This window comes from Hippopotamus amphibius, chromosome 3 (genome assembly GCF_030028045.1).
Source record: "Hippopotamus amphibius kiboko isolate mHipAmp2 chromosome 3, mHipAmp2.hap2, whole genome shotgun sequence".
Lineage (NCBI taxonomy): Eukaryota > Metazoa > Chordata > Mammalia > Artiodactyla > Hippopotamidae > Hippopotamus > Hippopotamus amphibius.
In genome coordinates, this window is record NC_080188.1 from 124,630,850 (window position 1) to 124,644,178 (window position 13,329).

A 13,329-nucleotide genomic window follows, 5' to 3' on the forward strand; every position below is an offset into this window, starting at 1 on the left:
CCCGCCCCCGCAGCCCGCCCGAGGGCCCTTTGTGCGCCTGCGCGCTCCCACTCCCGCCCTCTCGCAGCGCTGGGCTGAGTCAGTCAGTCTGTCGGAGTCTGTCCTCGGAGCAGGAGAGGCGAAGCGACTTCGCAGAGCCAGCTGCCCGATTATTTTCTTTCCCCTCCCTCTCTCCCGTCCCACATCTCTCTTCGCCCCTCTCCTGTCTTTGCTCGCGCAGCCATGGCGGACCCGGCGGCGGCCACTCAGTCCCCGTCGGTCTCCTCGTCATCCTCCGGGGCCGAGTCCTCTGCGGCCGGTGGCGGCGGCGGCGGGAGCCCGGGAGCCTGCCCCGCCCTGGGGGCGAAGAGCTGCGGCTCCTCCTGTGCGGGTGAGGCGCGCCGGGGGACCTCGACCTCTGGGGAGGGGGGGCCCTCGGGGTCAGACCTGCACATCACCCTCGCGTACCGGAGGCTTCAGCCCCCGGGAAGGAGCGTCTGGGAGACGGGCTAAGGGGGAGGGGAGCGACAGGTCTTGCAGACGGTGAGGAAATAACGGGGTGCGAGGAAAACAGGTTGGGGGAGGGGAGATATTCTCGAGGGTGGGCGTTAACGCCGAGGCTGGGCAGGTGGGGAAACACTCCATTTCGAGGGGAGCCGTGTTCTGAACCCGGGGTGATTTAGTGGAGGATTAGAGAGATTGAGGGGATTGAATGGGGCAGGTTGGTGGTAGGAGAAATGCCTTCTTACGACTTTGAGGGTATAGTGGTGAAAGGTTGGGTTGGGTTGCATTGCAGGTTTTGCAGACAGGTGTTGACATAATCAGCCATTCATGGTAGTCTTCCAAAAAAACACGTTTGTTTTTTTTTTTTTTGCTTGCCTGTGGGGAGGATGAGGAAGTTTAATGGAAACACTGCGGCCGTTTTCTATACTGCTTTCGTCTGCCTTTAATTTTTTGTGGCCAGACTCCGAATGCCCGATTTTTCTGAGGTTCCGTGGTAGAAGGAGGCGTGATGAGAATAGCTCAGGGGAGATTTGGGAGGGAGCTGCTCGTGGTCCAAGATGGATCCGTGGCTGCATCTGCAATACAGCCTGCTCTTCCTTCACTGGCGCGGCGTGGGGGTGGGGACACGAGGTTAGCTGCTTATATTCTAGATGAGAATAGATTAGAGTCATGCCAAGCCATCGACATGTTTTAATTTCATGCTTTTTGTCGGGTATTATTGATCGAAGTATGACAGAAGGGGGTGTTTCCGCAGAAAGGGGGGAGGGGGAGAAAATTCAGACAAAGCAGGGGCTGATTGAACCCCCTTCTCCTCCCATCTCTATGAAAGACTAGGAGGGAAGCTGCAGGCCGCTTTCAGTTTCTATTGTATATGCGTCTTCCTGATGGTGGGAGCTGGCTGACAAGCTCCCCTCGTGCAGGGATCTGCAGTGCAGATGCCTTCTTGGGAGGCGGGGGGGGGACACCATGAGCAGGTGGTAGTGGTTCTTAAAGGAACTCAGTCTTTGAAGAAGGGGGAAAAAAGCTTTTTCTCAAAAGAAAGGCCATAAACTCGGGAGAGGACAGATAATTTTGCTCTTTATTTAGTTACTTTAAAGGATTTTGAGACGTATTAAAATGCTTCATTGTCTCCTTTGCCAGAATTTTGGGTTGATCATTCTAAAGAACAAAATTGATCTTAGCTTTAAATATATTCTCTACGTGTTTTTCAAACAGTGGATTTCCACATGAGAGCTTTGGTACCCATATGGATTTTCCAGTGTGGTTATGGCCATTTCAGTAGAAACAGTATCAGAGGAAGCTTCTGCAAGACCAAGATTAGCTGTCCAGATAAAGGAATGAGGCAGCAAATTTAGAACCCTTGTCCCCTTTAAATTACTACTGTTTCTCCTCCAAATTTTTGTGTTCTGGGCAAAGGTCCAGATGAACAGCAGCTTCCCTATATACTTAGCAACTTGGTGTTTTGGCTTTAATCACTTGTCATTGGTTACTCTTCGATTGTTGGCCCTTTTGTGCATACCTTTTGATTTTTCTTGATTTTAAATTTTTATACACTTGAAAAATAAATTAGATACTTTCTCTGCCTTAAACTCTTATCCATTGCAAATATGCATTAATATTGTGTAAAAATCATTAATACAGTTTTGGTGGGTTCAATGCAAGATCCTCATTTGTCAGTCACTGCTGGATAAGTTTAGCTTAAGACACTGCAGTGTATAGTCATCATTTCATTGCAGAAGCTCTTCCTCCTTGCAAAATATTTTCTCCATCTCTCACAGGAAATGTCTCAGGCTTTTGCACCATGAAAATAAGATGAAGCCTGTTATTCTAAAATTTGACTCATTTAAAATGGATTCTTAAAATTTACGTTGTTTTAAAAATCTGAGTGTTGATACCGACCTTTAGCTTCACTTTCATTCACCAAGGTCCCCTTGGTTTTAGAGACTTTCAAAAAATAAAAAAAATGAGTAAGTGGTTGCTTGGTACCTGCAGGAAACAATTATGTCTTGACTGACCTGTCTAGTAACAAATTTTAGAAATTTAGTTCTTATCTAGAGATGATTAGTGATAGCACTGTCTCTTCCAGTGCATCAGATGTTAGTGCAGCTGGTGTATGCTTGGAGAAGGTAAGGAGCCAGGATTGGCTTCCCAAATTTCTGCCTTGGAAGGAAAATGAGGATTTCAAAGGCAGAAATTTGAAGTTGAGGTAAAAGATATGTAAATAATTAGTGTTCTTTTCTGGATGAGGGTGACCATATTAGACATCAAGTATAGGTACCTGTCTGTTGTCTGAACTTTAAAAATGCTTTAATAGTTTGCTCTCTGTAGCCTTTGAAATTCTATAACTTGCTAGAGACTGTTCTTTATTACTGCTCAGAAAATCATGGTGCCAAAATAAAGCTACATTTCTTGTACCTGTTCATGGAAATTAGCTCAAAGCAAAAACAGCTTGGACAACTAAAAAATACTTTAATGCTTTAAACACTTATTTTCTCACTTATGAAACTGAGTTGTTCCGTGTACTTTTTAAGGCATCATTTTTATACTTTGTTCTAACATATCAATCAATCATATGATTATGTAATTTGTATTTTCATTCTTAACTCTTAATTAAAAAAGAACCTTGACCACCTGTTCAGCACTGACATCTGTAGTGTATTCATGTCAGGTTAGAGGTGACAGTATAACATGGTGATAAACACACAGACTTGAGCCCCAGAGACACCTAGATTTCAATCCTGTCTCTCATTAATTTTATGACCTTGTGCAAATCCTAAGGCTCAGGAACGTGACCTAGACAAGTTTGCTTTGCTACCCTTAAATCCTAACTTTTATTGAATAACAATACCTAATACTTGATACATCTGTTTGCAGGTTTAAAACACAGATACAAAAAACAATTGAATTGCAAGTGAGAAATCATAATCTTCCTCACAATAAAGGATGCTCTTATACCTTTTTCTTTTTTCCAAAAGTGAGTCGGTTGTTTCAGCTTTTGACCCCTCATATTAATAAGAGCTGCCACTGCTTTCACTTAGCTGATCTATTAAAGAAGTTGGTGGGGAGCCAAGATGTTTCATAGATCGCTTGGCATCAGTATGCTTAAATATTTTCTGTGGCATTCTGACCATAAATATAGTTATGATACATTATGAAATTCCTATCAGTGGAAGCAAGAATACAGGAGACAGCAAGAATGGTCATGTCAGTATGGTTCACAAATGCCTGTTGACTTAGATGGTTTTTATTCCCCAGGAATAGAAGATTTCTTTTAATGCTGTTTTCTCTTAGAGTCAGTTCACAAGTAATTTAGCCACTCTGATCAAACCAGTCTACATATATTTAACACTTATACCTTCCTTAAATAGAAATCTCTTGGGAATTATTTATGAGTAGTTGGTAAGAGCTTCAGTGTTTCTATTTTTATTATTTTAGAGATGGTCTGAAAATAAAATAAAACTAATATTATTGCTTTTATTGTATTCTGTGGTGAGGAAATGATACATGCGTCTTGATATAGAAGTCACCTGTTTAATCCTGTGCAGGTTACAAGCATTTGTAAACGAATCTTAGTAGTGAAGGAATTGGTGACGTGTCATTGAAGGGCAAAGGGAAAGTTAAGGTTTCCAGTTTTGTGTGAGCCAAGAGATTGTTCTGTAGAAGGGCACTTCTCTTTAGACTAATCATAAACCTAGAACTTACCATTTTTATAATTCTGAGCAGAATTACAAAAGCTCCAAATAAATGATTGGCTATGCATATTTGTTGTATGTACCTAGCTTATAGTTTGTGTTTTACTTTACTGTTAATGGTGAATTTATAACTGCCTCCTAAACTATACAGATTTATGGAAAATATATGTTTCATAGTAAAACTTTTTAGATAAAAATTACCAAGTTGATACTAGGTTCATATTTAAGTCATTCAGGAGTTTGCAGGTGACTGACAACTTTTATTCTGTTTATTTATAACAGCTATTGTGGAATTAATTTGGATCATTGGGTATGTTATAGGTGTTCTGAAAAAGTATGTATGCTACATAAGTTTAGCTGTAATCAGTATTGCTTGTGATTGCATCATTGAAGTCTTTTACTGCATATCTGACTAGTAACATCTGTTTTTAGAGTAAGACATTACTCTGTAATACTGCAATTTCAGGGAGAATCTTTCTCTTTCTTTCTTTCTTTCTTTCTTTCTTTCTTTCTTTCTTTCTTTCTTTCTTTTTCTTCTTCCTTTCTTCCTTCCTTCCTTCCTTCCTTTCTTTCTTTCTTTCTCTTTCTTTTTTGGTGGGAAGAGGGGCCCAGTGCTGCAGGGCTTATGGGATCTTAGTTCCCTAACCAGGGATTGAACCCTGGCTAGGGCAGTGAAAGCACCAAGTCCTAACCACTGGACCACCAGGGAATTCCCAGAGAGAATCCCTTTAAATACTGTATAGGATTTGCATTTCTGTTTTACATTTTGTGGTGGGGTGGGTAATTATTAGCAGTTAGCCTCCTCTTGTGATGGTCTCTTTAAATTTCAAAGAAATATTTATATCTGTTTTTTCCAGTCTAAGTTTTCTCCATAAGCACACCATCATAACCTGGAGGGGGGTGGGGGTGGCAAAGGAGCTTTTTGACTTGTTCCTCATTGGCAGTTTGCCCTTGAGGTTCGACTGAAGGGTATTCTGAAAAACATTTTAGCAAAACTAATACAGAGCCACCTGAAATCATTTCAACAGTGAGCAGTGACTTCATTTTACATAGAAGATGGAAATATTTGATTTTTTATTTCTTACATTTATGTATTGCTTTATGGTTTAACTTGTGCCTGTACATTAACTTAATTCAGCAAACGTTTGAGCATACATTAAAGCTCTTTGTTAGGTGCTGTGCGTAGATCTAAGAGTCTGTATTCAGTAGGAGAAAGACTTGTATTATGTTTATCTGTGGGTTGGTAGTGAAATAGATCGCACTTTGTAAGTGACGAATCAGAAATTAAGTGATACACCCAAAGGTTTGTGGCTGTGAAGTTTGAAAGTAGGACCCAACTCAGTTCTTTCAAATATGTACACTGCCTCTCTTGGAAATTTGAAACAACATGGGCTAAAAATGGTTCAGTCACTCTTGAATTCAGTTATTGGTTAACCGAGTCCAGTTAACTTAGAAATCTTCACTTCTGGTCCCATGGTTCCTAAGCCAGGTGCCTTTTTGCTCCAGTGTTCTACAGAAACTTCTCTTGTCAAGTTCACCAGTTACTTTCCACTTTGTTAAATCCAGTGGTCACTTCTCTTCCTCATTTTAAATGCCCTTGATTCCTTTCTTTCCTTCATACAACAATCCGCAAACACTATTGATTCTACCTGCAAAATATATTCAGTGACTACCAGTTTTCTCAAGTTCCGTTGTTACCACCCTGGTCCAGGCTGTTATCATAGCTCTCCTGAATTATGGGCTCTCTTCAGTCTTTACTCTGCACAGCAGCTGGTGTAAGCCTGTGAAAAATGTAAGTCAGGTCATTTCACTCATTGGCAAATGCTCCAGTGGCTTCTGAACACACTCAGATTAAATGCTGAAGTCTTTAGAAGGCTTATGAAGCCCTATTATATCTGGCCCCAGCCTCCCCCCACCCCAGCTTTAGCCACACTGCTCTTGCTATTCTTCACACCAGGAATACTTCTCTACCTTAGTCTTATTTGCTGTTCACTGTGCCTAGTATGCTCTTCCCTCATACATTCTTGCAGCCCTTCGCTCTCTCACTTCCTTTAGGTCTTTGCCTGGTCACCTTATCTAAATTGCACAGGAGAAAAACACCTTATAGGCCTTTCCTGCTTTGTTTTTCTTACCACTTGTCATAATCCATCTTATGGTATTTGACTTACTTATTTTGTATATTGTCTGTCTGCCACAGTAGAGTGTAAGTTCCATCGGAGTGAAGATTTTTGCTGTTTTATTTACTGCTCTGTCTCTAATGCCTGAACAGAACCTGGCACAAAGCAGGCCCTCAGATATTTTTGAACGAGAGCAGAGACCTTATTGTTTTTGTTCAGCAACTAAAACTAATCCTTGGCTCATAATAGATGTTCAGTAAATATTTATGGAATGGATGGGTAGTTGGAGAAATCCTATTCCTAGAAAAATATGCGTATAAATGAAGCATTGCGTGAACTTTCACAGATTCATGAACTACTATGAAATTCACTCATAAACATCAGGTAAAGAAATTTTGGTTTTTGAAAATCAAAATATAAGCTTTGCAAAAACTTACACATATGGAAATTGATATATTCATTTAGGTGCTGAGGAGAGAATTTTCATGTAAGTGCATAAGACTATATCCAAACATATTGTGTGTTTACAGTTGTCTTCTTTTACTACTATCCTTATTTCTGGACTCTAGGTATTTTCCACTAATGGTTTTAATGCAGAAAATTATAACCACTTGAGTGCCACATTTTCGTGTATTAGAAAGAGACTCACTTCCAATAAGGACTCAATGGTAGACTAGTCTGATGTGTCAGAATTTTAGATATGTTAAAATAAGTTTGATTTCCATCTTACTCCTAACAATCTGGGATTTTGATTTGATACATTTCAAACATTATTTGGAGAAGAGTAAGATACTCCTAACAACAATAACTGTAGCAGTACTTTAGAAGTTGGGTTATTAAAATATTTGTAACCAATTTACTATTTATACAGTTCATTTTATTTCTTTCTGTCAGACTCTAATTTTGTCTCTTTTGCAACAAGAATTCTGCCTATTTTTCCTCTTACACTGCATATGCATTTACTTCACAAATGTAAGCTTTCCAACTCTTTTTGTGTTGTAACAGAGTGAGCATCTTGACTTATACTAGAGGGAACTGTGTAACTACTGCATTAGCAGGACCAATGTCCAGTAGCTACTTAAAGTCTATTTTTGAAATAAAGATTTAAACTCTTACTGTTTGGTTTTCACCAGACATTATTAAGGCTCTATAACACTCAGGTCCCCATGTTCTATGCCTTCTACTTTATGCTGACCATCATATTCTGTGACTTGTGAAAGATTCAGGGACATGTAAGATGGTCCTTAGCCGTAAGGTGTTTCCAATCAGGTTGGAATTTATTTCCAATAGCAAATAAATTGAATTTAACTAGATACTAGATCTTATCTAGGTTTATTGGTTCAGGAGGACCAAAACATTACTAATTGGTCTGTTTTTACAGTACTTATGTTAGCTCTAGTAAATTAAAAATTAGCTTGCCAGTTTATGCAGATTCTCCCCATGCCTTAAGTATGGAAAGTGCTTAGTAACTTGCTTTCAAAGGGTATTGTATAGAAGGGTGGGGAGAAGTACTACCATGGAGAAACTTGGCAAACTCTGCATCAGCAGGGGGATCAAGTTTAATACCGTCAGTGGTAAGTCATATTAATAGTATGTACTCCTGATATGGTATGACACGGATGGCCCTTCACCGCAGTGAAGGGTTACCACCTCAGGGGTAATCCTCCCTAAAACTTATAACTCCAGTCTAAACATGAGAAAAGCATCAGACAAACCCAAATTGAGGGACATTCTGTAAAATATCTGAGCAGTACTCCTCAAAACTGTCAAGATCATCAAAAGTAAGGAAGGTCTGAGAAATTATCCTAGACCAAAGAAGCCTAAACAGACATGATGACAAAATGTGATGTGGTATCCTGGATGGGATCTTGGAACAGGAAGGGGGCATTAGGGAAAAATTAATGAAATCTCAACGAAGTTGGGCTTTAGTTATTAGTAATGTATCAGTATTACTTTATTTGTTGTGACAAATGTACCACCATACTAATGTAACTTGTTAACAATGGCAGAAACAATGCTGGCTCTAAAGCAGCATTCTATACAATCCTTTCGCCTTTTCTGTAAATCTAAAATTATTCTAAAATAATTTTAGAAAAAGAGAGAAAGCCTTAATCATGAAGTAGGAATTGTTTGGAAGAGACAAGCAGGTCCAAGTAATGCAGTAGAGGTCCTAGCCAGCACAAAAAGGTAAGAAAAAGAAAAAAATGGCGCTAAGCTTGGGGAGAAAAATCAGTCTGCCTGTTCCTGGAGCTTTGATTGGGAAGGGGGCAGTAATTGGCTCAGTTTAGCAATTTTTACTGAGGTCATGTGAGTTTACTGAGGTCATTGTCATGAGAAAGAGTGGAAAGACTGCCATTTTTTGGTCAACCCAGCTATAAAGCAAAAAGGAAAACTAAATGATAAAAATCATGTGTTTTAATATCAGAATTTTTAAAAATATTTATTTGGCTGCGCCAGGTCTTAGTTACAGCACTCGGGATCTTCTTTGCAGCATGCAGGATCTTTAGTTGCAGCATGTGAGATATAGTTCCCTGACCAGGGATCGAACCCAGGCCCCCTGCATTGGGAGCACAGAGTCTTAGCCACTGGATCACCAGGGAAGTCCTTAGAGAGAATATTACTATTAGAGAGAAAAGATGTTTAAAAGAACTGATGAATTTCTAATTTTCATTATAGAAACTTTAGGTAAAACTTCAAACACTTTATTTTTTGTTATGTATTAGAAGATGCTTTAATAACTATAGAAACTAACACAAAGGAAAAGGCTTTGGCATTAAATTATAGAAGTCATTCTACAAAGCTGTTCCTAGAATAGCTTACTTCTTTAAAAAATATAGCCTGTATTCTGCTGATGTTGAAGAACACATATCACCAAAATAAACAATTCATTGAAACTGCAATTTAGAAAATTCAAACAATTAGATTTGCTGTTTGTATATTGCCCCCAATCCAAATCAAAACTTGAATCTCACATCCAATTCAAAGCTTTTTCTCTCTTCCTGTCTGCCCCAAAACCCATCTAGCACAAGCTTGACAAGAATTTGAAAACCTCCACTAGTGTGCCATTTTGCTATTTTTCCTCTTTGTTTTTCTACTTATTGCCTACGCAATATATTACTGGAGAGAAGAGTTAAGAGGTACTGGGGACAGGATCTTATCTTCCTGGTTCGATGGAGTTTTAAAACATAAACTTTAGAGGGAAGGAGGGAGTATAAACGCAGGGTTGTTAAAAATTTGCTTAAAATTAAGAGATCAGCAACCTAAAATAATCACATATGTAGAAACCTCATGGTAACCACAAGCCAAAAGTCTATAATAGATACACACACCAAAAAGATAAAGGAGGGAATTCCCTGGTGGTCCAGTGATTAGGACTCCACGCTTTCACTGCTGAGGGCCCGGGATGGGTTCAGTACCTGATCTAGGAACTAAGATCCTGCAAGCCATAGGGCATGGCCAAAAAAAAACCAGAAAGGAATCCAAATATAACACTAAAGATAGTCATCAAATCACAAGGGAAGAAAACAAAAGAAGAAATAAATCAGACAAAGACAAATACTGTATGTTATCACTTATGTGTGGAATCTTAAAAAGTAAAATGAATGAATATAACAAAACAGAAACAGACTCAGAGATAGAGAACAAACTGTCAGTCAGGTTACCAGTCAGGAGAGGGCAAGGGGATGAGCAAGGTATAGGGGTAGGGGATTAAGAAGTACAGGCTACTATGTATAAAATAAATAAGCTACAGGATATATCGTACAGCACAAGGAATGTAGCCAATTTTTAAAATAACTTTTGGCAATGGTATGAGGGATCCTAGTTCCCCAACCAGGAATCGAACCCATGCCACCTGCAGTGGAAGCCCACAGTCTTAACCGCTTCCACCAGGGAAGTCCTTAAAATAACTTTAAATGAAGTATAATCTATAAAAGTTTTGAATCAATGAAACTAAATCCTTAGCTTATGTAACTAACCCATGAGAAATAAGATTCACAATAAGTAATAACCATGGGGTTTGAAAATACAGAGAGAGATGAAAGAGAAGATCAGGGGCTCTGGGAAAGTGCATTACTCAACTTTTCTCATTACTTAAAATTATTTACCCAAATTTTTTACACAAAAAATACTCTAGTTGTGATAAATATGCAAATGTTGAAGACACATGAAAGGTTAAATAAAATTAATTCATGAAATGTTAATGGAACAGCAGTATTTCTAAATGTTAAGTATATCACTTTGTGTAATTGATTCTGAGTTCATATATAATTAAGTTAATGGACTGAATGTCATAAGTACAACCACCACAAAAATATATATGTATAAACTTGATAAGTAAACTTTTAGGTAAGTAGCACATTACATTTCAGACCAGCAATATAAAGACAGGTGATCTGACTGGTAGAGTGATAGAAAGGGAGAAGCACAGGCTTTCACGGAAAATTCAGGTTTAAAACTCGACTCTGACACTTATATGCTTGTTTTTTTTAAGGATTTGATTTAATGTGTATATAAATACTTAATTCAGTGTCTATCACACTCAGGACTCAGTATGTGAAATGAAGCTTTGTTTTCAAAGAGAGAAGATGATTTTTCTTTTTTTCTTTTTTTTTTTAGTTTTCGTTTTGACAGTTTGTTGTAGCTTGAAGTATGAAGATTGAAAATCCGGTGGTGGTGTGAAGACTAATAAGATTATTCATTAAACAGCTTTATTGAAAGACCTGCTAAAAATCCCATTTTAGGTGTCCTTTTCCTCCCTCTAAGATTACTAACCCATTCCATGTAGGTGGGGAGCATAGGTACGTGTTAGGAAGTCTAAGAAAAATGTATGTTCATGATAGAAAATTTAGGAAACAAAAATATAAAGAAAATTAAAAATCAGTGGGTGGTATATCCTTTCATTTTGTAACAATAATCTCTTTTTAAAAATAATACATGTTCATCATTTTTGAAAACTCAGAAGCCAAAAAAAGAAACCCTCATAATCCCTCTACTCAGAGAGTAAATATCATTATCCCTTTTCCTTCATAAATGAATTTGTATTTTTTACCAAAATGGGATCACATTATTTAAAGTACTTTTGTAATGTTCTTTTTTACTCAGTGTATTATCAACATCATTTAGTATCAATAAATTCTCACCTACAATACAATTTTTAATGAATAGTATGCCACTGTATGGATATACCAAAACCATTAACCAGTCCCTAATAGACTTTTATTAAATTTCCTTAATATTTGTAATGAATAATCTTATAACTACATATTTGCACAGATTTATGGGACTTCCCCAGTGGTCCAGTGGTTAAGAATCCACCTCCCAATGCCGAGGACTTGGCTTCAATCCCTGGTTTAGGGAACTAAGATCCCACATGCAGCAGGGCAACTACTGAGCCCATGCGCTCTGGAACCCTCATGCCGCAACTAGAGAAGCCCATGTGCTACAACTAAGACCTGACACAGCCAAATAAATACATAAAACATATTTGCAAAGATTTATTATTTTATTTATAAATAAATCTATTTATTGGAATTAGATTTCATCAGGTCCACTCGTTCTTTTTTATCCCTTCTAGCAACTTCCTGGACTTTGTTCCTGCAAATATTACTGCTTTTTCATGCTCAGTCTTTTTCCTTCTACTTCCTTCTTTCTCTACATAAATATGCTTGTCATTTCCATTCCTAAAAATCTTTCCCTCAACTCTACCTCTCTCTAGCTGCTGCCTAGTTTTTAGTCCTTCCGTTTATCATCCATACTTTGCATACTTTAAACTTCCATTCAGTCCTCAGTCTCCAGTGTCTGGCCCGCTCCCCAGTCATCAGTGCTAAATTATTTGATTACTTAATTTCAGTGACCCATTTCAAAGTCTTCACCACTCATTGGCTTTTTTTTTTTTTTTTTTTAATTATTCGCTGTGTTGGGTCTTCATTGGTGCACACAGGCTTTCTCTAGTTGCAGCGAGTGGGGGCTTCTCTTCATTGTGGACTCCTCATTGTGGTGGCTTCTTTTGTTGCAGAGCACACGCTTAGTTGCTGGTGGCATGTGGTATCTTCCTGGGGCAGGGATCGAATCAGTGTCCCCTGCATTGGCAGGCGGATTCTTAACCACTGTGCCACCTAGGAAGTCCCCACTCATTGGCTTTTGACTCTGTTAATCATTCTCTAAAGCTTTCTCCAAGTGACACCATTTTCCCCGACGCCGACTCCTTTCTTTCTTGCTCTTTAATTCTTTCTTGCTCCTCTTTAAATATCGGTAGTATATCTCAAAATTCCTTTGTTGACAGCCCTCTGATTCTCCCTGGATAAATGCATTCACCCCAGTAGTGTCAATTCTCACCCAAATGTTAACTCCCAGATATTTATCTGTAACCCTTACCTGTTTCCTGAGCCTGTTCTTATTAGTAAACAGTTTCCTCTTAGAAATGCCTTAGATAACTTATTTTTGGTGGAAATTAATATAAAGAATTCCTTCTCATCTGTTTCATACCTCAACCAAGTGGCATTTCAAAGTCCTTCAAGCCTTTGATTTTTGCTTCTCCAGTCTCCAACATCCAGTGATTCCAAGTCCTGTCCATTCTGTCCTGTCATATCTATGCCCTTATTCCCATTCTCTCTGCCTTAGTTAAGCCCTCACGTCTTGCCAAGATTATGTGGTAGCTTTTCAATTGTCCATACTCTACCCTGCTGCCAGTTCTCTTTAAAACAAATGTGATGTTGCCAATCCCTTACCTTCAGTGATTCCTCATTTTACATAATATAATCCAAATTTCATTACATGACATTTAAAGCCATTTGGAATCTGATCAGTTGTTGCTTCTCTCCAGAATGCCTTCCCCTGCTTTGTTCACCTGCTGAACATCGTCTCTTCTGCCTCTGCTGCGTTCCAGTAGTGCATACGGTTTTACTGGTTTGTCTTTTTCAGTTGCTTGTGGGCACAGCCATCATCTCTGTGCTTATACAGTGCCTAGACCTAGCTACTTGTAGATAATGTTTGACTTAATTAATAGTATTTGAGGGTTAAGGTCGCCCTTGGGGGGT

The 13,329-nt window shown here is 38.8% G+C and overlaps 1 protein-coding gene across 2 annotated transcripts in view; it reads left to right on the plus strand.

The window, feature by feature from the left end:
• Positions 1–13: 13 nt before the first annotated feature.
• RTN3 (reticulon 3) overlaps positions 14–13,329 on the plus strand; it is a 58,249-nt gene continuing 44,933 nt past the window's right edge. The window contains exon 1 of one of the 2 annotated variants that reach the window (XM_057726542.1): positions 14–370. In XM_057726542.1, coding sequence (XP_057582525.1) covers positions 223–370 — 148 coding nt within the window. In that variant the 5' untranslated portion in view covers positions 14–222. The remainder of the gene's footprint in view (positions 371–13,329) is intronic. The other variant, XM_057726541.1, reaches the window with a different exon arrangement.